We start from the raw sequence: 23309 nt of genomic DNA on the forward strand, positions 1-23309 counted from the left end.
TAGTTTCGTCCAAGATCGTTTAAATAATAGAGTCAATGGGTGGACTTTTAGGTTCTTCACAAAAGGAGGAAAAGAAGTGATAATTAAATCAGTGATCACTGCATTACCAAATCATACGATGTCCTGCTATCGTTTGCCGAAAGCAACTGTAAAGAAACTGACGAGTGCGGTCTCACAATTCTGGTGGAGTCCAGGGGGAAGCACAAGAGGCATGCATTGGAAATCATGGGATAAGGTGTGTGCAGACAAAGAAGAAGGAGGTTTGGGGTTTAAAGACATCACAGATTTTAATACGGCAATGCTTGGTAAACAGTTATGGCGCCTGATAGAAAAGCCAAATACTTTATTCTCTCGAGTTTTCAAAGGTCGGTATTATAGGAATGCTTCGCCTTTGGAACCGATTCGTTCATATTCTCCGTCATATGGCTGGCGGAGTATTGTTTCTGCTAGATCTCTGGTTAGCAAATGACTAATCAAAAGGGTGGGATCAGGGTCTTCTATATCTGTATAGAATGATCCTTGGCTCCCAACTACTCGCCCGAGACCAGCTAATAAAAATCAACACAATTTATATCCGGACCTTACAGTAGAATCCCTCATTGATTCTACATCGCGTACTTGGAATTTAGAGGTAATTCGTGCGTTGGTGGATCCTCAGGATGCAAAACTTATAGAAAGTATACCACTGGACAGGACTCAACGGGTAGATAGAGATGGATGGCACTTTACAAAAAATGGAAAATTTTCGGTTAAATCAGGATATCAGGTAGAACGTATCTATCCAGATAGAGATAGACCACCGTTACTGATTGGTCCTACAGTGGATGTTTTAAAGGCTCACTGCTGGAAAATACGGTGTCCACCGAAATTAAAACATTTTCTATGGCAATTAATGACAGGATGCATCGCAGTGCGGAAGAATTTACATGCAAGAGGGATTAAAGGGGATATATGTTGTGTAAGATGTGGAGCTCTGGAGGAATCGATAAATCATGTTTTTTTTTAATGTCCTCCAGCTCTTCAGGTTTGGGCTCTTTCGAAGATACCATCAAATCCAACTATTTTTCCAACAAATTCCCTCTTTACAAACATGGATCATCTATTCTGGAGAATTCCCCCGTCGATGGAAGATCATCAGTTTGCATGGATACTTTGGTACATTTGGAAAGCTAGGAATAATAAAGTTTTTAGTAATTTGGATATGGACCCTATGGATACGCTTAAACTGGCTGAAACAGAATCGATATTGTAGGCGGAAGCACAAATAGCAATCGATCAGAGGATGATAACATCAATAATAGATCCGATATTACCGTCGATACCAGGTAGATGGTGTTTTACAGATGGCTCATGGAAAGAGGGTGTTAGTTTCTCAGGACAAGGTTGGCTTAGTACTTTGGAAGGTTTTGATGGTTTGTTGGGGGCGAGAAATGTCAGGGCTAGTCTTTCGCCTCTTCATGCGGAAATAGAAGCGTTACTCTGGGCAATGGAATGCATGAGGAATTTACGTCAATTTCAGGTTACGTTTGCAACGGATTGTTCTCAATTGGTGAAGATGGTTTCGGAACCAGAAGAATTGCCAGCTTTTGCAAATTATTTAGAAGACATCACGATCGTGAAGGAGAGCTTCATAAGAGCAGACATTATCTATGTACCACGGACGCAAAATTCAAAGGCGGATAGTCTGGCACGCAGTGCTAGGAAGCAATCGTCTTTTGTCGTTCACATGGTTTTAGCTCACCCGGTTTGGTTCACAAAGTCAACATGATGCTGTAATGCTGATGACAAAAAAAAAAAAAAAAAAAGATTAGATATCACAAGTCAAATAAGATGTAAAATTGATTAGCCCAAATAAATATATAAAAAAATTATTTATACTAGTTGTTTGGTGGATTGATCCAAATGGTTGGAAAAAAAACAAGGCAAGCTGAATAAAAGTAAAAAAATTAAAGTTGGTGGTCATAATAAAATTCTGTTTTGTGAGAAGTAGCACACGTCCCTGGAGATAAAAGGAAAGAGAGAAACGAAACCCTAAGAAGAGGAGGATCGGGTCGTCGAACCTTTTTTCTGATCAGAGAAGAGAAGAAGGAAAAGCAAAGATGATGAACACTTCTAACGGAACGATATCGGGGCCATCTTCATCGTCTTCACCGGCTGCGAACCCTCAGGCACCTGGGATTAAGACTTATTTCAAGACCCCCGAAGGCAAGTACAAGCTCCACTACGAGAAGACTCATTCTTCTGGTCTCCTTCACTACGCTCATGGCAAAACCGTTACTCAGGTTAGTCTATTCGTTTACGGATTGCTTCGATCGAATCTGATTTTGGGTTTTTGATTTCTGATTCGTTCAATCGGAATTTTTTTTAGAGATTTAGTGAAATTTTGAATTGCAATGCTTAAAGGTTGTAACTTTATCAATGGGTTTGATTAGCAATGCCTAAAGGTTGTAACTTTGATCAGTGGGTTTCATTAGCTTTGCTTAAAGGTTGTAACTTTATCAATGGGTTTGATTAGCAATGCTTAAAGGTCAGTAACTTTGATCAATGGGTTTCATTAGCAATGCTTAAAGGTTGTAACTTTATCAATGGGTTTTATTAGCTTTGCTTAAAGGTCGTAACTTTGATCAATGGGTTTCATTAGCAATGCGTAAAGGTTGTAACTTTGATCAATGGGTTTGATTAGCAATGCCTAAAGGTTGTAACTTTGATCAATGGGTTTGATTAGCAATGCCTAAAGGTTGTAACTTTGATCAATGGGTTTCATTAGCTTTGCTTAAAGGTTGTAACTTTGATCAATGGGTTTCATTAGCTTTGCTTAAAGGTTGATTAGCTTTGGTCAATGGGTTTTCATTAGCTTTGCTTTCCTTTAGAATTATATAGCTAATGGAGAGTTTACTTTTTGCGTTGTTAGGTAACTCTAGCTCAGCTTAAGGAAAGAGCTGCTCCTTCGACTCCAACTGGTACTTCTTCGGGTTACAGTGCGAGTAGCGGATTCCGTTCAGCGACAGCGAGGTTGCTAACCGGGAATGGGAACCGCGCGCTTAGCTTTGTTGGAGGTAATGGAGGGGGCAAAAACGTGAGTGCTAGTTCGAGGATTAGTGGCTCCTTCGCTGCTGCTTCTAACTCCAGCACTTCTATGATGACGAATACGAACTTTGATGGGAAAGGAACTTACTTGGTATTCAATGTGGGTGATGCTGTTTTTATTTGTGACTTGAACTCACAGGAAAAGGTAATTAATTACTTCTGGTTGTTCTGTTTCTTTTCAAGACTTGGCTGTAGTGTTCTGGTATTGAGAATTTTTCATCTTTTTTTTGATGTAGGATCCAGTAAAGTCTATCCATTTCAGTAATTCAAACCCCATGTGCCATGCTTTTGATCCTGATGCTAAGGATGGGCATGACTTACTTATTGGGCTGAACTCTGGCGATGGTGAGAAGGATTTTGAGCTCGGTCTTTTTAACCTCTCATCTAGATGCGTTGTACCGTGGATTGATAGTTACTGTGTGTGTGTGTTATTGCAGTGTACACTGTATCGCTGAGACAACAACTACAGGACGTCTCTAAGAAGCTTGTTGGAGCACTGCACTATAATAAAGACGGCTCCGTGAATAACAGGCAAGAGTCTTTACCTGTCGTCACCTCTTTATTGTGTCATTATTCATCTGGTTCATGTTTGTTTTCTGTAAGGATCTGTTTGCGTGTTTTTGTTTGTACTTCTGCTAGTGTTTTGTCAATGAGGCAAGCTTGGGCAGTTTATCTACTGGATTTATGCTCTAGGCAATTCTCAGTGACAGTAGATTAGTCAGATTATTACGGACAGGATGTAGTCTCAGAGGAGAACGATTTTAGTTGGTTAAGATGGAACATAAAACGACAATGAAACAAGTTTAGATAGTTCATTTTTTTTGTCGTTGACTTGTTATGGATGTGTATGCTCAAGGAATCTTTTGACAGTAGATTACTCAATTAACTACAGAACATGATGTAGTCTCTGAGGATAACAGTTTTGGTTGGTTGAGTTGAAACATGAATGTGGCCAAAAGTCCTTTGACCTCTGAAACTTAATTATAATTTGGAGTAATTTCCGCTCTAGGATTAAAATAAACTTTGTTGCTTTGTCACAGCCGTTGTACTAGTATTGCTTGGGTGCCTGGAGGTGATGGAGCATTTGTCGTTGCTCATGCCGATGGCAATTTGTACGTGTATGAGAAGGCAAGCTCAGATTTCAGAAAACTATTTCTTACGTTTTGCTTTAATTTGCATGATCGTGTCTAATTCTTGATCCTGATTAATTTAACTTATAGAACAAAGATGGTGCCACTGATTCAACATTTCCTGCTATAAGAGATCCTACACAATTTACGGTTGACAAGGCAAAATATAGCAAGGTACTTGAGTTAGCAACCATTTCAATAGATCCTTACATAGGTGCTAGAAGCGTATGGATGTAATATTGTTGATTTCCGTGAGTAATTGATGCAGAGTAACCCTGTTGCGAGATGGCATATCTGTCAAGGTTCAATCAACAGCATTGCATTCTCAAACGATGGGTCACACTTGGCCACTGTTGGAAGAGATGGTAACACACTTGATAAAGAAGTGTTTCTTAACTAAATCATTTAAGCTTTCTTACCATTTTACAGGTTATCTTCGCGTTTTTGACTTCTCAACCCAGAAGCTAGTGTGTGGTGGAAAAAGTTATTATGGTGCTCTGCTGTGCTGTTCTTGGAGGTGACTTGAAACAATTCCTTTAGAAAATTTTCATCATTTTGCTCAGAATGAAACTGTAACATTGACAAACGTGATGATATTGACAGTATGGATGGGAAGTACATATTGACAGGAGGTGAAGATGACTTGGTTCAAGTGTGGAGTATGGAGGATCGTAAGGTCGTGGCGTGGGGTGAGGGTCATAACTCGTGGGTAAGGTTTTTGATTTTGATTTTAATTTTTTTGTTAAGTTCAGACTCTCTTCAGTTGATTCGTGTTGGAATGCTTGCTCTCAGGTAAGTGGAGTAGCGTTTGATTCCTATTGGTCGTCACCAAATACGGATGGGTCAGGAGAGCATGTCATGTACCGGTTCGGATCAGTTGGTCAGGTATTGTTGCTTCATGCTCCTTTAGTGACTTCATCTCTAAGTCTTTTCGCCTCTCTCACACTTTGCTGAATCCCCAGGACACACAGCTGCTTCTCTGGGACCTCGAAATGGATGAGATCGTGGTTCCACTCAGGCGACCACCAGGAGGATCTCCCACTTACAGCACGGGAAGCCAATCTGCTCACTGGGACAACGCCATACCAATGGGAACTCTTCAACCCGCTCCTTGCAAGCGTGATGTTCCAAAGCTCTCGCCGGTCATAGCTCACCGTGTTCACACTGAGCCACTCTCGGGTCTGATGTTCACACAAGAATCAGTGGTAACAGCTTGTCGAGAAGGCCATATAAAGATCTGGACAAGGCCCAGTGCCTCAGAATCCCAATCCAACAGCTCAGAAGCAAATCCTGCGATTGCACTCTTGAGCTCAAGCTTCCCCAAGGACAACAAAGGATCACTGAGCAGCAAGATCGGCGGTTCTAGTTTGAAGCAGTGATTAGAGATCATGCTGTCTGATTGTTTAGTCATGTTTTCTCCATCTAAAGTGGTAAAGGAAAAGCCCTGTGAATAAAAGTTTCTGCTGGGTTTTTTTTTTAATTTATAAGAAGATCAAAATCTGACTGTATATTGGAGGCTGACAAAGTTGTGGGCATAGAAAAGAAGATGGATGAGACGAAAGAGATGTTTTAATTTTTCTGATGTAATTATAAGAAGAAGAAGAAGAAGAAAAGGTGTTTTTGGTTTTCAGGGTTTTATGTCCGGAAGACTTTCTTCATCAGCCAATAATGGGAACCTTGGTACTCCTGAAGAATGTCACTCTTTTATTTTCATTCAGTCTCTGCAGACACTACTAAAGGATCGATGCCTTCTTTATCTATTTTAATTATTTGGTTTCTCTGAAATAATGTCATAACCTGCATTTTTGTTTTATGAGTGAATATCCCAAAAGTCACTTGGCCTTTTGTTGTTTCTATTATTTTTGTGTATATGTTTAATTTAAACATCTCATAGCTTAAACACGAGATTGTGTCACGGTCCGAGTAAACGGTACTGGTGGGAAAGAAAAAAGAGATCCGCGACACGACCGACAAGAGATAAACCGAGGGAAGGGTCAGTCACTCACCTACCGATTTTGGAACATTCATTTCTTTGTCTTTTCCCCTTATCACACTCCTATCTTGACCATACTTTTTCATACGACGTGACAACAAATGATCATAGTATTTATTTGATAATTATCATAAGACATCATCATCTAATATTTTGTTGGATCTCAGTCTCAACTCTCCAAGTGTCAGTAGCTACGTATACTTGAAGATGTGTAAGGTGTTTGATAATCTTATTCTCTTCACATGTGTGGCTAAAATGGGTCTTCCTTGTATAAGCCCGTAAAAGCAGAAGAATCCTGAAAGGACACACTCGAGAATTAATTTATTAATACACCTTTATGGTTTTGACTTTTTCTTGTTATCTCTCTAATTTTAGTCTAAGCTTTTGATGTCTAGGTACCAATCAAGAAGTCAAGATTCAACACAGCTGGAACAAAAACAACTATTGCAAGCAACAATAAATGTTATTAAAGTATAAATTATAATGAATACTCCAACTGATAGAAAATTGGAATCGTGATATTGTCAAGCGTCGGTGGATCGGATTCACTCGCCAAGTCATAAGCCATACTTCTTTAATGAGTACTTTCTAGGGATAAATTGCATTATATCTATTCTATTGAAATGAAAATGAAGTAAAAATAATATTTACCTAAGTGGATTTCAACAGATTTTCATTTTTTAATAATCTAACCATTTCATTTATTATTTTCATTTAAGTATTTTATTATACTTTTCACATTCATTTTTTATTTTTCTGAATTATTTCATTGATTGTATTTACCATAATAATTTAATGTCATTTATTTTACGTATTAACCATACTAATTTCACGTGTTTAAATAAAATTACTCTATTAGTGACAAGAATTCAAAGCGGTTAAACATTATTTTTATTTGCTTACATAATCAGCTAGACATGGGCATTCAAATATACATTCACATACATATCAGTTTTTATGGATATCAGATTTTTGGATTTAAAATTAAACTATGTTTGGGTATAATAAATTTTCGGATAAAGTTTAAGTTGATTCTTCCGGAACCGGATTAGTTTGTAGGAACCTAAAAATATATAAATAACCTATATATTTAAAAATGTCACTAAAAACTATAAAAAGGTAAAAACCAAATCCACACGGACGTGCAGGTCAAGCTCTAATTATTATATGTGAAACTGTATAGATTGGTTTGATCATGTGTCATCTCTAATATTAGTGGCTTATAGAATATTTTTTAAAATATGGTACTATATTCAAAATTTAAATAGTATATATATTATAATTTTTTATTAATAGTTGAAATTTTGAAAATAAATAAAGAGAAAAAGACTAGGATAGCACCAAACCAAGTTTTTGTTCCAAAAGTAGCACTCAAGGTTCAAAGTCACAAAAATAGGTTTCATTAAAGAGGTAAATATACACTTATACCCCTTGGGTTATTTAATCCAAACCTTAGGGTTTAGAGTTAAAGGGTGGGGTTTTGGAATTAGGGTTTAAAATTTTATAAAAATAAATACTAAAATAAAAAATAAAATTTAAAAAAACAGTTTCAAAAAATATTTTTAAATTATAAAAAGAAAATTTGAAAAAAAAATAAAAAAAAAGTTTCAAAAAAAATTATAAAAATTTCGAATTTGAAAACATATAATCTGAAACTATAAAAAAAAAATTCTTTTTTTCATTTTATTTATTTTTATTTTATTTATTTTTTATTTATTTTTGTTTGTTTATTTAATTTTAAACCAAGGATATTAGAGATATTTTACCCTTTAATAAATATCATTTTTGTGACTTTCTCCTTCTAGTGCCCTTTTTGAGACATAAACTTTAAAAAATGCTATTTTTGACAACTGCCCATAAATAAATATATGAATCATTACTAAAAATTTGATTTACCTAATATTTGTAAATTTATTATATGTAAATATATTTGGTTTCTAAATTTTAAAGAAATGTTGACTTAACTTATTTTAAGTTTATTTTTATAATCTAATAATTAAAATCACATAGGTTGAAAAATCATTATCAAACTAAAATCAAATAGAAAATAGAGTAAAAAAAAGAGAATGAAAAGTAAAAACTAGCTGGTTACATGATTTAAGGTGAACAGAAAATAATATAAACAAAAAAATAGTAAATCAAAACAGAGTACAATCAAGCCACTTTGATCAAAACACATATTAGACATGTGCTTTAGCAGCTTCAATGAAGGGACGGGTCTTTAATTTGATCGACCCGGATCAAACTGGTTTATCACACATGAAAGGCTTCACTCACAGCTAACCACGTGGCATGCCGGCGTTACTTTGGCAGTTGTCACTTTATTAGACCATCCGCAACGGTCGAAATGGGGTTATCTTAGCGCGAATTCTTAGGCAAAATCTAATATAATAATCGTTATATTTTAACTTTAGGTAAGAAAGAGTCCTTAGGGAAGGAGGTTTAAAGATTAATCCTTAAGTGCGTGGCATCACGTGATAGGCTAGCGGAAGGGGTGTGTTTCGCGTGGGGGAAAAAAGAATCATTTGGTTTCTCGATCACGAAAAAAAAAAGCGCTCTCGCGATATCAAAGGCGATTCGGCGACTGGAGAAGGGTGAAGGTAAATCGGAGGTTTCACGGTTTTTTTTTGGCATTTGGAGTTGTTGCATGTTGATTCATCTGGTATTAGGGTTCTATCGAGGGGTTTTAATTGATTTCGGTTCTCAAATCGAGTTGGGAATTTTTCGAATTAGGGTTTTCTTCAAGATTTGTTCACCGCGCGTCAGTTAGTTGTTGTTTTCGTCGTTATTAAGGGTCGGGATTGAGTTATTAAGGAGTGGATTGAGTTCTTTATCGATTTAAGTCTTGGGTTTAGTTTCTAAATCGATTAGTTTTTGTTGTTGCAGGTGTTGAAATGGAGGAAGAATTAAGAGATATGAAAGCCCGCAAAGATTACTACAACATGCTTCATGCCGTTTCAGATGCGCAACAAGGTATTCCTCAATTCTGCCCCTGTGGATCACTGACGAAGGAAGTCGTTGATGAAGACGACACATATGACTACCTCCCTGGGAAGAGATACTTCATCTGCTGTGAGTTCGAGGTATTAAGTTTTCTCTCTTACTAAATCTCTTCTTCTTTGAAATGAATGTGCAGTTTGATAATGGTAATTATGTTTTGGCAGAATGACGGGATGCATTTCAGGCAACCATGGGTTACGGGTATGCAACAAGAGGTTGAGAGGTTCAAAAAAATATTCAACGAGCAGGAAAAGTTGAAGAGAGAATGCAAGGCGCTTAAGGTGAGTGGAAATATAAATTGTAACATGTTTGTGCCTGTTTGTAACGCAACCTGTGTAACAAAAAGATTGGTTTGTCTGATATATGTTCAGGAGCAGGTGAAGATGATGCATTTGCGTCTGAATGAACTTGAGAGCAGCCATTCGAAGGTTAGTCTGTAAACGTATTTGCGTAACTTTAGCTAGATAGTTTAGCTAGATAGTTTTTAAAACTCTAGGTAGATAGTTTTTCAAACTTTATTGTTGAACTTTATAGTTGAAACTTTATAGTTCAACTTTAGAGTTCAAACTAGTATAACTTGTTGTTGTGATTTCGAAAGTTATAAATGAAAAGTAAACCCGTCTTTAATTGTGCCTAACTGCATTTAGGCGTCTTTACCTGTAATGAGAAGACACTTTCCTACTAGAAGTAAATTCATTTATGTAGAACATAGTCTTTGCTAACTACTTATTTAGAGCCACCCCCTTTGCTTAGAGTCCAGTAAAACATAGTCTACTTCCTAAATGGCAAACTCCTCCACAAGTTTTATTAACCTTTTAGCGAGCCAAGGGGTTATTGACCTTGACTCATCGGAACCTCCGTTCGTTAGCAGCGAAGGGGTAGCCAGCCAATGTTCCGATGAGGCTACGGTCAAAGAGAGGAGAAAATGGACACCAAAGGAGGATATAGTCCTCATTGGTGCTTGGCTCAACACGAGCAAAGACCCAATAGTTAGTAACGAACAGAAAGGCCTTGCGTTCTGGAAGAGGATACTAGACAACTACAACTCCAGCCCTTTACTGGTTGGTACAATCCCCCGCGAACTTGGGCAAGTGAAGCAACGATGGGCCAGGATCAACGATGTGGTGTGTAAGTTTTGTGGTAGCTACGAGATGGCACAGAGGGAGCAGAGAAGCGGGCAAAATGACAACGATGTGATGAAGGCTGCATTGGAGATCTTCTTCAATGACAAGGGCTTTAAGTTCAACTTGGAACATGCCTAGAGAGAGCTTAGGCATGATGTCAAATGGTGCTCCACCTCTCTCGGGAAGGACAATGGGAAAGACAAGCGCAAAACAGGTGCTTCAGATGCGGGAGGGTCAGTGACAGAGCCACAAGAGAGACCCATAGGAGTGAAGGCAGCTAAGGCTGCTGGTAAGAGGAAGAAATTAGGAAAAGAAGAAGAATTAGGACAACTTAAAGATTTGATGGAGACCAAAAAGCAAATCTCAGATCAGAGTTTGCTTGCAAGCTTGTTTGCTAAAACCGACCCACTGACTGAGATGGAAATAGCTTTGAAAATGAAATTAATGTCTCAGATGTTGTGATGGTTTGTTAACGCTTACTTACTGTTGTTTACTTGTCCTTTTACTCATGCTTACGAATCTCATTTTACGTGTTTCAGGTGAAGAACAAGCCCATGTGAGCGAAGTCACGGGTTGTCTGGAAAGCTGCTGTGTGTTTTGTTTGTTTCTGCGACTCTTTTCATGTGAACCAAGTCACGGGTTGTTTGTAACCCTTGGCTTTATAACTCTGTTATCTCGGCTTTGTAATAACTCTACTACTCTTCTTCTCAAAAAACTTGTATCTCTCTGCTTTCAGTTTGTTGTCTTTGCACTTGATCATCTACTTTTGTAAGCTCTCTGTTTCTTGAAGTAGATGTTGTTTTCCGTATAAAATCATAGCTCTCTGCTCTTCTTCTCTATCGTGTTTTTTTATCGCATCACTTGTTTTTTTATAGCATCACTTGGTCGTTTTCTTATAGCATCACGTTAATGAACTTGATCATCACTTTAATGAACTTGATCATCACGTTAATGAACTTGATCATCACGTTAAAGAACTCCAATTTATATTCTAACTCCAATTTATATTCTAACTCCATTTAATCATCACATTCATCTAAGCTCCAATTTATCTAAGCTCCAATTTATGTTCATCTAAGAACTAGATAATCACTTGGTCGGTTTTTCCATTTAATAAGGCATATACAAAAAAAGGAATTTAATTTTTTTTTTCTAGTTTGTGTCAGTTTTTCCATTTTACTTCACCAATATTATTTATATGTTTTTTTCTAGTTACGAAGAGATGCTACAGGGAGGTTAGGTCTATCTCCACTACAAAAGTGTACGGCGGCAATTCGCATGCTTGCTTATGGCTGTGCTGCTGACGCCGTTGACGAATATCTCCGACTTGGAGAAAGCACAGCACTTTCATGTTTAAGCAATTTCACAGAAGGCGTAATATCTTTATTTGGAGATGAGTATCTACGGAGGCCCACTCCAGAGGATCTCCAACGACTACTCGATATTGGAGAGATTCGTGGCTTTCCGGGAATGGTAGGAAGCATCGACTGCATGCATTGGGAGTGGAAAAATTGCCCAACTGCCTGGAAAGGACAGTACACACGTGGATCAGGAAAGCCAACAATTGTCTTGGAGGCCGTAGCTTCACAAGATCTTTGGATATGGCATGCTTTTTTTGGTCCTCCAGGTACATTAAACGATATTAACGTTCTCGATCGGTCTCCTGTTTTTGATGATATTTTACAAGGTCGAGCTCCAAGGGTACAATATGAGGTCAACGGACACCAGTACGATTTGGCATACTACCTCACAGATGGCATATATCCAAAATGGGCAACATTTATCCAATCTATATCAAACCCTCAAGGGCCTGAAGCCGAGTTATTTGCAAAAGTTCAGGAATCAACCAGAAAAGATGTGGAGCGTGCCTTCGGAGTATTGCAAGCTCGATTTGCAATAGTGAAAAATCCGGCTATTTTGTGGGATAAGACACAAATAGGGATGGTAATGCGAACATGTATCATATTACACAATATGATAGTAGAAAATGAACGCAATGGATATACTCAGTATGATACATCAGAGTTTGAAGAAGGAGCCTCGAGTAGAAGTTCACAGGTGGATATGTCATTTTCTCCCGCGGCTTCAAATCTCCGTACTATGCTTGACATACGGCGACGTGTTTGTGACCCGCACATACATGCACAATTGAAATATGATTTGATTCAAAATATTTGGAACAAGTTTGGTAATGATGAAGATGTTTAATTATTGTATCTTTACATTTAGTATTTCAATAAATGAAAAATTTTATTTTATATTAAATAAATTTAAAATATTTTAAAGATTCAAAAAAAAAAAAAATTCTAAGGATTCTATTTCGGCTAACACCATTGGACCTACATTAATGCTTAGAGTCCTTAACTATTTAAAAAAAATATATATATATATTATTTTAATGCTAAGGATTCTAATGGTGATATCACCATTGGAGTTGCTCTTACTTCACTTGTGCTTTCGAATCAAACAGATCTCTCGTCGTGCCTTGTTCTATCTCCACTTCTCTTCTCCACATTCCCCAGACTTTAGAAAAACACACCATCATCATCATCATCATCATCTTCCCTGAGAAAGAGAGTTCATCGTACTATGTAGTCCAAATCTGAAAAGGAACTTCAATGGATCAGATGCAGAGACGCGAGCGGAGAAGGGTGTGGTTAGGTTTACAAAACAATAACAGTTCTCCTCGTGGGTGGAAACCATACCTCCTCCAGGTTTTGCACTCGCTAAAAAGTTTCCTTCTTTAATCAAATTCAATTCCATTCCGATCTTTTTCAACTTCCGCTCCTCAAAGTTCATAACTTTACGCCATGGGCGTTGATGAAGATCTCAAGCTCAAACTCACCCCTAAACCCTCTCTCCGTCGCGCCCTCGTGATCGTCTTCGCTTTCTCCGTTGTATCTCTACTGCGAAGCCTCAACGGAGGAGAGACTCACCCGTGTAAGGTCGACGAGTGCGCTGTGAACTTCGCGTTTCTAGGTCCGTTCCTCGTCTCAGGCAACGGGTTGCTGCTATCCACCAGGTTCCTCAAACCGGTTTGGAACTATCTTGAATCGGAGAGATGCAAGGACAACAATATTAAGTTAACTACTCAAGTCGTTAAAGAGCTTAAAGGTTTAAACTTGCTGAGTAACGATGTTAAAGCTCTCTGTTTTGGGACAAGATCGGTTTCAGCTCTTCTTGCGTTGAAGTTATAAGGGATCTCTGATGCTCGTGTGGCTTACGTGTCACCAAAGGTTCTCGCTTTCAAGCACAGGAAGTTTGTAAGTGAGGTAAAGTATGAAGACGCTTCCTTTGGATTCTGTCTTCTCTATTGATCTCGAGATAGTTTCTGTCCCTGTGCCTCTTGTTAATGAGATGGAGCGTTTACTTAAACCAAGTGGAACCGGAGCTATGCTTGTGGGGTCTGACTCAGTGTCTCCTGTTTCTTCACTGCTGAAGAAGTCGAGTGTTGTTCATGTTGCTTCCTTTGGTGAACATGTTTTGGTTGTCTTCAGGAGAAACGGTGAAGGTAGTTTCCGTTTGAATTGCTCATCATCCGTACTCAACAACCGTCCATACATTGGATTATTAGAGCCTCTTCTCGAGGAGAAGAAGCATTCTGATATTCATTACTTGCCTGAGTTCATTGATCTCTCTTCTAAGAAGAGGCTGGTTTATATTGATATAGGAGCAGCGGATCATCTAACAACTAGATCGAGCTGGTTCTTCCCTTCGTATCCAATCGAGAAGACAGCTTTTAATAGCTATTTTGTGCATCACAACACATCGGTCTTGACTTCTTACGTCAAAAGTCCTGGTGTAACCTTCATCTATCACCCGGGACTAGCATCAACAAAGGAGAGAGTAGCTAGAGATCAAGAAGAACCTTTTGTGGAAGATGATAGTTTTGATTTTCTAGAATGGTTCAAGGAAACAGCAAGCTTTGCTGATTTTGTGGTTCTGAAGATGAACACAAGTGACGCTGAACTGAAGTTTCTCTCTGAGTTGATAAAGAGCGGTGCGATCTGCTCAGTTGATGAACTGTTTTTAAACTGCAAAGGGTACAGAGACTGCACCAGTATCATAAGGAGTCTAAGAAACAGCGGCGTCTTTGTTCATCAGTGGTGGGAAGACTAAAGAAGCTTAAAAACTAAAACTATGTTGTTTGATAAGTTATTTTGTTTTTCTATGTTTGATAAAATCTTTGTTCGGTTCTACCTAAAATAAGCAGTTGTCACTATGAACCACCTTTGTGTATGTTCTTTTCAATGAAGTTGCTATGTTTGTGTGTTTTTACTAGTTTTAGTGCTCCGTTTATTCAACTAATAACAGTACCAAGTCGCCTAATGGTATTACTTACTATAAATAGTACTCTGTTAACTTATGAAAAAACCAAACTCAAACCATAACCTCTTTGATTTTCAATTCTAGTCACTTCATAAACTTGGCATTGGCGTAAAATAAGAACAATTGCACTCAACGAAAACACACTAAAGAGCAAGTGGAATACACACAAATAAGATAACAAACTGAAACTGATTTGGATAATTTGTACATAGAGTAAAAGATTATCATCTTTATTATTTCAGAATCTGATTGGTGGAAATGAGAGAGTATTTAAACGTTGGCAGCACTTCTGAAAGATCCGAGAGACTTGGAACCTGAAGCCCTCAAAACGAACTGGTGGTAGAATGCAGCTATCGCAGCTCCAACGAATGGTCCCACCCAAAATATCCACTGTTGCATTTTATTTAGTCATCATCAAATAACCAAAGCTAGTTAGTTAAAATGATTAACTATTATATCCTAACATAATTAGTTAAATAGAATGGGGACAAAAGGTCATACGTGGTCATCCCATGGCTTGCTCTCGTTGAAGATAACGGCTGCTCCGAAACTCCTTGCCGGGTTGATTCCAGTTCCAGTGATGGGAATGGTAGCCAAGTGCACCATGAACACCGCAAATCCAATGGGAAGTGGCGCCAACACCTTTTCATTTCATTTTTTTATTAAGTATTAGTATAGGATTGGACATATCAGTTTATAACACTTGCTTTTTTTATAAACAAACTATGTTTTTAAAGGCTTACTGGGACGTGGGAGTCTCTGGCACTACGTTTAGGGTCAGTGGCGGAGAAGACGGTGTAGACAAGAACGAAAGTACCAATGATCTCTGCGGCTAGTCCGGTTCCTGTGCTGTAACCATCGGCTAGAGAGTTGGCTCCACCGCCGTAACGGACGTAGTAAGAGCTTTGGAAGGCTTTGACGAACCCAACTCCACATATCGCACCCAAACACTGAGCTACCATGTACAATATGGCTCTAACCAACGACACTTTACGTGCCAAGAGTAGCCCGAATGTCACTGCCGGGTTAATGTGACCACCTAAGGAAACAAACAATATGTTATCAGTTGACAGTTAAAGACACGCTATGTAATCAACTAACCGGTTTCAATCTTGATTGGTATGCTCCGGTTTAGGGTATTAACTCAGATAAGCTAAACTTTCACGACCCTTAATAAATGTTTCTACAACTCGTTTTCTGTTCATGTAACCTAACACTTCGGCTTTGAATGGTTACTAAAAAATAAATAAAAACATTAAAAAATACATTATTTATTAAAAATAATGTTTTAATTTTTCTTTATCGAACACTATACAAAAAATTGTTCTACATTAAATTTAGGAAATAATAACACTATTCTTTTTCGTTTCTACTATTTTATTCATATTTGCTTTTTTCAAATTCATTTCATAATGTCTCTGTGATGGATTTATGGTTACCAGTTAACCGACAAAATCGATTTAGTGATTTCATTTTTACTTATCAACTTTTCTTCTAAAGAAAAACTTAACCACATGATTCTAAACCAAGCTAAAGTCAAGACTCAAGAAGATTCATACCAGAGATACCGGCGGTGCAGTAGACAAGGATGAAGATCATGCCACCAAAAGCCCAAGCGATACCTAGGATACCAACTCCACCGCAGTCAACGCCGCCGGCAGTACTATCGGTCTGAATCTTGTAACCGATGACTGTCAAAACGGTGATGTACAGGAAGAGGAGAGTAGCTACGAACTCAGCGATGACTGCTCTGTAGAAAGACCACTTGGTCAGCTCCGCCGGGTCAAACAGAGGCGCTGGCGGTGGATCTTGATAGTCTCTTGTCTGAAACCCTTCTCCGGAAACGGCTTCCACGTCCTTCGCCATAACTAGTTTCTTTGTTTTCTTTCTTTCCACAAATGGTTTTTATTACTTCTCTGTTGTGTGGTTAGTGAGAGGAACATGTGCTCTGGTTTTATAGTAAGAGCTCCTCTTGTTATTTTGCATGTATATTTAAAATATTATAAAATTATATACGTTATTGTATGTCTTAAAGGTCTTGTTATGGAATAAAATTCTATGTTCCCTAAGCAAACAAATGAATATAGAAATGTATGAGTGATTATGAAATTATTACCGTACTAACTTTCACAAAATAATTATAAGCTAGTTGTCATGAAAAAAAGAATTATGATTAATAATTGCTTGATAATAGTTATAACTAATACGTAAAGTAAAGAACCGTAGCTCCAGTTTTCCAATCATCAATTATCTAGACTAGCCAACGAACTTAAGAACCGGAAATAATCAAGTTTTACGTTATAGAAAATTACAATACTTTGAACCAAGTCTGAGACAAGAAAATGTTGATCCAAATCTACTGAACATGCATATATAAATAATAAATTATAGTATGCGATTAGTTGGTTTATATATGATCTCATAAGACAAGAACTTTATATCCACTCGTAAATATTTGTTAAAGGTAGAGTTCTATCTATCATAGTAGTATACTATAATAGTGCCAATCAGTGGTGATGGTGGAGTGCTATTAGAACCACAACTTTTGAAGTATTTTAGTAATTTTGATTCATTTAAATTTGAACTTTTCTATATTTTCTGGTAGATAATGGAGGTTTATGTTTACTTTAACTTAGCCTCGCCGCCCCATCACCCAAATGTCATTTTCATTTCGACCGACTCCAATAGTATACTATATGGTGCTCTTTTTTGTATATGATATGCTCTCTTCTTTTTGTCTATGATATGATCTCTTCTTTTTGTCTTTCAATACCATAATCTGCCATTATTTCACATTTTAAAAAGCCGCAACTTTTCTGCACCAATGCATTTAAAAACTATTGAATTTGCATCGACATCTAGCATTTCATTCTTGTCAAAGTAAAACATGTAATAAAATTCTAGAACTTTCTTTGGTTTAATTGCAACGAATCATGATTAAGTGTTTAATGTCTATGATGCATGTTAAAAGTCAGGTAAGATTTAAGTTCAGCAACATCACAATTACAACTTGAATTTGTTTATGATTACGAATTGTGAATAATTGAGATGTATCAGGTATAATCACATTATTACTAACTAAACCTGATGAAACAAGTATATTAGGTAAAACCTTGAACTATTATAGGATACAAATACAGTATCAATTATCGAGGTGTCATGGAGAATAAACTAGCCACATATACAAAAGCCTCAACGAATCCATTACACACTAAAACCAGGGTGTAAAGAAACTAGAGGGGTCCAGATTCCACTGATGTCAAAACCATGTGATTTTGTTAAAAGGTGACACGTGAAGGGGTGGCACGCCGGAAACCGACCCGTCGCGAGCTCCGACAAACTTATCATCACCGTCCATTCGGATGAAGTCCAACTCAGCATAGCCGTCTGTTTGCTCAACCACTTACATATTGCCACGTTATGAGATAACCCACCAATCATTCTCTTCATCAATAATTCCAACCTCTTTGCGAAATTGAGAATTGCTGACAACAGACTGAAAACGAAAACTGAATGAAAATAAATAAATATATAAATGAATAGAAGTGACGAAAATACAAAGACAGAATATGTAGTTTCATGGTTATTATTTTGACACGTTTCGACGTCTTATCGTTATAGTTACGTTGGTCGGCTATTGTTAGACGAGTATTCCACGTTAGTATTATTTTTCGTGTTTGCTTAAAATCATGAAAATGTGAAAGTCTATAGTTTGGTGTGGATATAAATTTATAATATGAGCAGTAAAAGACTGAACCCAAGAGAAAAAAATTGAGTGGCTCAAAAGAAATATATGTCTTATTATATTATAAAAGTATCTTGGACAAGTAAAAATGTATTACTATACTAGTATACTTGCACATTTTTCTGTTTATTTATCAACTTATATATTTACACTTTCTATTCACAGAAAACCAGCATAGACCTTACTATATGTTCTATAAATAAATCGACGTATATAAAATGTTTTAAATTTTAATTTTTATCCTTTACTCACTCAAATGATGCTATGCCAGAATATAGTACAGCTGTATGTATAACAAGATCGACAAAACATATCTCGATTTATCTGTCTCAAAATTAATAATCTACTCTGCATACAAATAATAGCCATTTCGAGTTACATGATATATTTTTTAGCAAAAAAAAAAAAAAAAAAAAAAAGAGTTACATGATATAGTTCATATTTATATTGTAATGTCCGAGTGTTCATGATATATCAGTAAAAAATTCCTTTTAAAAAGTCATCACTGATCATTGATCATTGATAAACCACCAAATCATTAGTATTAAAAACTGGAGAGAGATTAGTTTTGATACTCTGGTTCTATTAAAATCCACAGCTTTACATTCTTTGTTCATATATAAACTAAATTTAAGATTTGAAGTATGGCTGATGAACTTTAAAATGCTAATGTGTTTAACTGTTCGTATTAACATAATAGATTTACGATCTTTACTGCATGATCTAAAGATAAGGTATATACGAACTATGTACTACAAATCTACAATTACTCTTTTCGTCAACGAATATAGTTTCCAAACGTTTGATTTGTTGATAGGTTCTCAAAGGTCATATTTTGCGGCCTGTCAAGTTCAAAAACGTGCCTTTCTTTGGATACAGTGATCTCTCACCTACAATGTTTTTGGTTAAGATACGTACTATAACGTGACAAAAGTCACATCTTGTCCTACTTCTTCTTTATTTCTTATTTGAATTTCCTTCTTTTCAGGAATGGCATTATAATCAGAATTCAGAACATGACATATTAAAAGCACAGCAAGGAGTTTTATTTATACTTCAAATACAAAAGATTGGTGGATAGTGGAAACAGCCTCACCTTAAGGAAAAGACCTCTCCAATACCAAGTTGTTTGCATGAAAAATAAACAACTTTGTAGTCGTGTGTTCCTTTGACAAAAAAAAAAATCGACGCAAGTATATTATTGTTACGTATATTATTATTATGTCGTAGAATTTAACAATTAGTAAAAAAAAGTGAAAAAAATCCTCTAGCTACAGAGAAAACGCTAGCTAATCAAGATGATTATCTTCTACAAGCTTCAAAAAGTTCTCAACAGTTTGAGAACGAGCAAAGATTTATTGTATGATTGAACAAATGAGAGAACAAAGGCCAGTTGAGCCTTTTGGTGGTCTTCAAGGGATCCGTTCTACAGTTATAGCTTAGATTAGTATGATGCTTTTCAGGTTTAATGTTTCGTCTAAGAATTCTCGAGGACTAAACCCTATTCTGGTCCTTGGAGTTGTACTATTTTCATACAATTGAATTAGATTTTGTTATAGCAGGATTATATATCATCCCATGATTCATGTTCACACAACAAAAAAAGCAAAGCCATTTCAGATAAAAAGCTCTAACAAATAGATTAAAAAAAATTAACAGACAGAATTTGAATTGTATTTGAGATCTTTCAGACATTGTAAATTCATCCAAAAAACAATGTCCATGAGAGGGGAAACTTCATGTAAACGCCTTCACTTAGTGACAGTATAATTAAAAAAGGTTCCATAAACTCTAATGATACTCAAGACTACGAATGAAGAGGGAAGCGTTATAAGATATCAGTATGCAGCAGGGACAGATGCAGAGCATCCGACTGAGACCAAGGAGGATGAGACTATCTGGTAAAGAGAATCGGTAATGATAATTATGAAATGAACCCTAACAGTGTATAACTTAGGCAACAAACAACGACCATTCTAGAAATTGAATCATATGAAGAGACAGATGATTCAGTGAACCCTAACAGTGTATAACTTAGGCAGCAAACAACCACCATTCTAAAAATTAAATCTAAGAGCCTAAAGTTTCCATCTTCTCTATCAAAGTTCCCAACTTTAAGAACACAACACCAAAGAACATCATCACAATCCCACATTCTAATCATCACAACTAAGCTTTAAATCGCAAAATGATAAACCACTTAAACGGAGATAATAATAATAATAATAATCCAAAACTCGAGTCATTGTAATTAAAAACAAGATAGCATCTAACAATAAGACAAAACAACATCTTTCGTTTCTTTGATGCCTTAGTTCTCAGGGATGTCAATCTCACCCTCCTGAATCTCCTGCTGAAGATCCTTGGGGTCCTTCCCATCAACAGTACACCCAACAGACACACACGTCCCGAGAATCTCCCTCACGGTCCCACTCAGCTCCTTGGCAATCGACCTCGGCCTCATGATCCTCGCGATCTCAATCACATCGTCAAACGAAATGTTCCCGTTGTGCTTGATGTTCTTCACCTTCTTCCGGTCCCTCTCCGGCTCCTTCAACGCCTTGATGACGAGCGCCGCGGCTGACGGAACCACCGTGACCTTCGCCTGACGGTTCTGGACCGTTAGCTTGACGGTGACGCGGAGGCCTTTCCACTCCTTGGCGGTTTCCTTGGCGATGTCTTCTCCGATCTTCTTCGGGGCGAGACCGAGGGGACCGATCTTGGGGGCGAGGGAGCTGGCGGCTCCGACTTCGCCTCCGGTGACGCGGACGTAGACGTCGACGATCGCGCTCGGGTCCAACTTGGGCGGCATTGTGTTTGGTTTTGGTGTGGGGATGAGAGAGTGTGAGGCGCAGAAGGCAAATGGAATTTTTAGGGTTTTGAATCTGAATAAATGTGATTGAAACCTAGGGCTTTTATTTGTTGAATTACGAGTTTGTCCTTCTCGTATAACGGCCCAGCCCAAGTATAAATGGGTTTTTAAGAAATTCATAAAAGCAAGGACTTTTAGAATCAGTTTGGTCTGGGCCAAATTTGATGAATGTTTTTATTTGTGGGATTTTAGTTTGACAAATGTAGTTTGGAGGATTTAATTTCTTTAAGAAGTGTTGTTGAACAATAGTCATATTAGGATGAGATCTATGGCTATGAGTGCATATTTTGTATAAATTGATTCACATGATCTATGCAGTTGGCTAAATACATATATGATATATGGAAAAGCTTAGTATAAATCATTAGACAACTGTTATGTATTCAAACCAAATACAAATAAGGTCTTTCACCAAAAAAAATATGCAAACCGGGTCTAATTTGTTTTAATTAAACCATATATGCTGTGAATATGAAAATAACTAATTGAAACCATTAAACAGCTCCAACTACCTATGATAAAATCAAAACCAAATCAATGTCGAGTATAATTGGTTTTAAGAAAATCGTAGATGCTGTGAATATGAAAATAACTTATTTAAGCCGTTAAACGGATCCAGTCACCTATACGACCATATATCAATATATCAACTATGAAGGCTTGAATTTGTTTATAACTCAATGAAACCATTCTGATTATTCACCCCCCCCCCCAATTAAGGTTGTTGATAGTTCATAGTTCATTCTAGAATGGATGTAGTTGACTGAATGACATCTTGGGCATGAGATTATTAAATTTACGTTATTAACCACCGGGAGAGGACGTTGACAGCTATGAAATGTTAAGAAATTGTAGTAGAAATGTTGCTGATAATCAAGTGTGAAAGTCTACACATTAAATATGCAAGATACATTACAACATAACCATCGTCAAATTTAAAACAAATGATAGTCCAGTGGCAATTTTAATAAATAGCCTACTAATGAAATGGTAAAGATCAAATGAGGCTGAGAATGATTCTCATTGTGACACCTATGCAAAATGACACTCTTGTAAATAATTTAACTTTTAAAGGTTATTCATTTATTTTATTTTTTCTTTAATAACAAGGGGATAAGCAAGTATACACATCTATCTATTAATATAAAGTAGAGACTCTCTCAATCCTCATGGATCCACGTCACTAATTCATTTTACTAGAACATGCCACGTGTCCATTCTTGCGAGAGTTTTGTTTATGTCATTTTATTGCTTTTTGGGCTTTCACCGTTAATGGACTATACTCTTTTGTAATTTTATTTTGCTTATTCAATATCCAAACCCGATTGAAAGATATAACCTTTCTAGAGAGAGACAGATAAAAAATAGGGTTAGTCGTCTTCTTCCATCTGTGAAATCCAAGAGGTGGACCAAAAATGGAGATTAATCATGTCCAGTGAGACCAATGGTCGTGAAAATCTTTGTATCAAGCTTCTACAGGGTCGTTTCAAAGATCTTTGGTTCATCTCCGAGACGTTACAAGGTGTCTTGATTCATTGCCTTTAAAACATCTTATATGTTTCAACCTATTAATATACAGCTATGTAAACCTCATCTAACCTATATAACATATTATATGTTTCAACCTATTAATATATACATAAATATCAAAATCAAACATAATTAATCTAAATATACATAATCTTTCCACACCCTAACATTCTTTAAAACCACGTTTACTATACACTTCTCTTGAAATGTTAACATGAAATGCACACAACGAAAATATTCAATAATATAATTATATATATGACACGAAAAACATATTCCGCGCGTAGCACGGACCGACCCTAGTCTTTTATATAATCAAGAGTTTCGTTTTTGTTTATAAGAACTAGGTAAGTGAAAGCATGATAATCACATAAAGATGTTTCAACATTTGCATGAAAAATACTTTTTGTGATGATAAAATAATTAGTTTCTTATTTGTAGCCTACAAGTTTTTTTTTTTTTTTTTTTGGTCAAAAGTAGCCTACAAGTTCAGTTCATC

At 36.8% G+C, this 23309-nt stretch overlaps 4 protein-coding genes and 1 pseudogene across 4 annotated transcripts; 3 read left to right on the forward strand and 2 right to left on the reverse strand.

Annotated features, from left to right (window-relative positions):
• The first annotated feature begins 1961 nt into the window (after nt 1-1961).
• On the forward strand, nt 1962-6076 carry LOC106382574 (WD repeat-containing protein 20). Its single transcript, XM_022688211.2, has 11 exons — nt 1962-2282; nt 2912-3232; nt 3324-3432; nt 3525-3618; nt 4128-4215; nt 4308-4391; nt 4486-4582; nt 4647-4734; nt 4821-4926; nt 5010-5102; nt 5180-6076. The coding sequence occupies exons 1-11, from the start codon at nt 2100-2102 to the stop codon at nt 5594-5596; spliced, it is 1680 nt and encodes a 559-aa protein (XP_022543932.1). The 5' UTR covers nt 1962-2099; the 3' UTR covers nt 5597-6076.
• A 2503-nt stretch (nt 6077-8579) lies between these two features.
• On the forward strand, nt 8580-14608 carry LOC111201819 (annotated as a pseudogene).
• On the forward strand, nt 9993-10796 carry LOC106378915 (glutathione S-transferase T3-like). The gene is made up of 2 exons (XM_048740526.1): nt 9993-10403; nt 10473-10796. The coding sequence occupies exons 1-2, from the start codon at nt 9993-9995 to the stop codon at nt 10794-10796; spliced, it is 735 nt and encodes a 244-aa protein (XP_048596483.1).
• Nucleotides 14609-14729: 121 nt separating the features above from the next.
• Nucleotides 14730-16539, reverse strand: LOC106382572 (aquaporin PIP2-1). The gene is made up of 4 exons (NM_001316255.1): nt 16223-16539; nt 15407-15702; nt 15165-15305; nt 14730-15053 (listed from the first exon to the last, which is right to left on the reverse strand). Exons 1-4 carry the CDS (start codon nt 16527-16529, stop codon nt 14934-14936), a joined length of 864 nt encoding a protein of 287 aa, NP_001303184.1. The 5' UTR covers nt 16530-16539; the 3' UTR covers nt 14730-14933.
• Nucleotides 16540-20597: 4058 nt separating this feature from the next.
• LOC106382570 (60S ribosomal protein L12-2-like) lies at nt 20598-21294 on the reverse strand. Its single transcript, XM_013822601.2, has one exon. The coding sequence runs from the start codon at nt 21218-21220 to the stop codon at nt 20720-20722; it is 501 nt and encodes a 166-aa protein (XP_013678055.2). The 5' UTR covers nt 21221-21294; the 3' UTR covers nt 20598-20719.
• Between the last annotated feature and the right edge of the window lie 2015 nt (nt 21295-23309).

This window comes from Brassica napus, chromosome A9 (genome assembly GCF_020379485.1).
Source record: "Brassica napus cultivar Da-Ae chromosome A9, Da-Ae, whole genome shotgun sequence".
In the NCBI taxonomy this organism is placed as follows: Eukaryota; Viridiplantae; Streptophyta; class Magnoliopsida; order Brassicales; family Brassicaceae; genus Brassica; species Brassica napus.

Bases quoted from the DNA above. Each gene is read 5' to 3' on its own strand.
- LOC106382572 (NM_001316255.1), bottom strand. From the start codon at position 16,529: ATGGCGAAGGACGTGGAAGCCGTTTCCGGAGAAGGGTTTCAGACAAGA. The intron at 15,306-15,406 runs GTAAGCCTTTAA...TGAAATGAAAAG, and splicing joins CCAGAGACTCCCACGTCCCA to GTGTTGGCGCCACTTCCCAT. The intron at 15,054-15,164 runs GTATGACCTTTT...AAAATGCAACAG, and splicing joins GCAAGCCATGGGATGACCAC to TGGATATTTTGGGTGGGACC.
- LOC106378915 (XM_048740526.1), top strand. From the start codon at position 9,993: ATGGCAAACTCCTCCACAAGTTTTATTAACCTTTTAGCGAGCCAAGGG. The intron at 10,404-10,472 runs GTGATGAAGGCT...GAACATGCCTAG, and splicing joins GCGGGCAAAATGACAACGAT to AGAGAGCTTAGGCATGATGT.
- LOC106382570 (XM_013822601.2), bottom strand. From the start codon at position 21,220: ATGCCGCCCAAGTTGGACCCGAGCGCGATCGTCGACGTCTACGTCCGC.
- LOC106382574 (XM_022688211.2), top strand. From the start codon at position 2,100: ATGATGAACACTTCTAACGGAACGATATCGGGGCCATCTTCATCGTCT. The intron at 3,233-3,323 runs GTAATTAATTAC...TTTTTGATGTAG, and splicing joins ACTTGAACTCACAGGAAAAG to GATCCAGTAAAGTCTATCCA. The intron at 4,392-4,485 runs GTACTTGAGTTA...TAATTGATGCAG, and splicing joins ACAAGGCAAAATATAGCAAG to AGTAACCCTGTTGCGAGATG.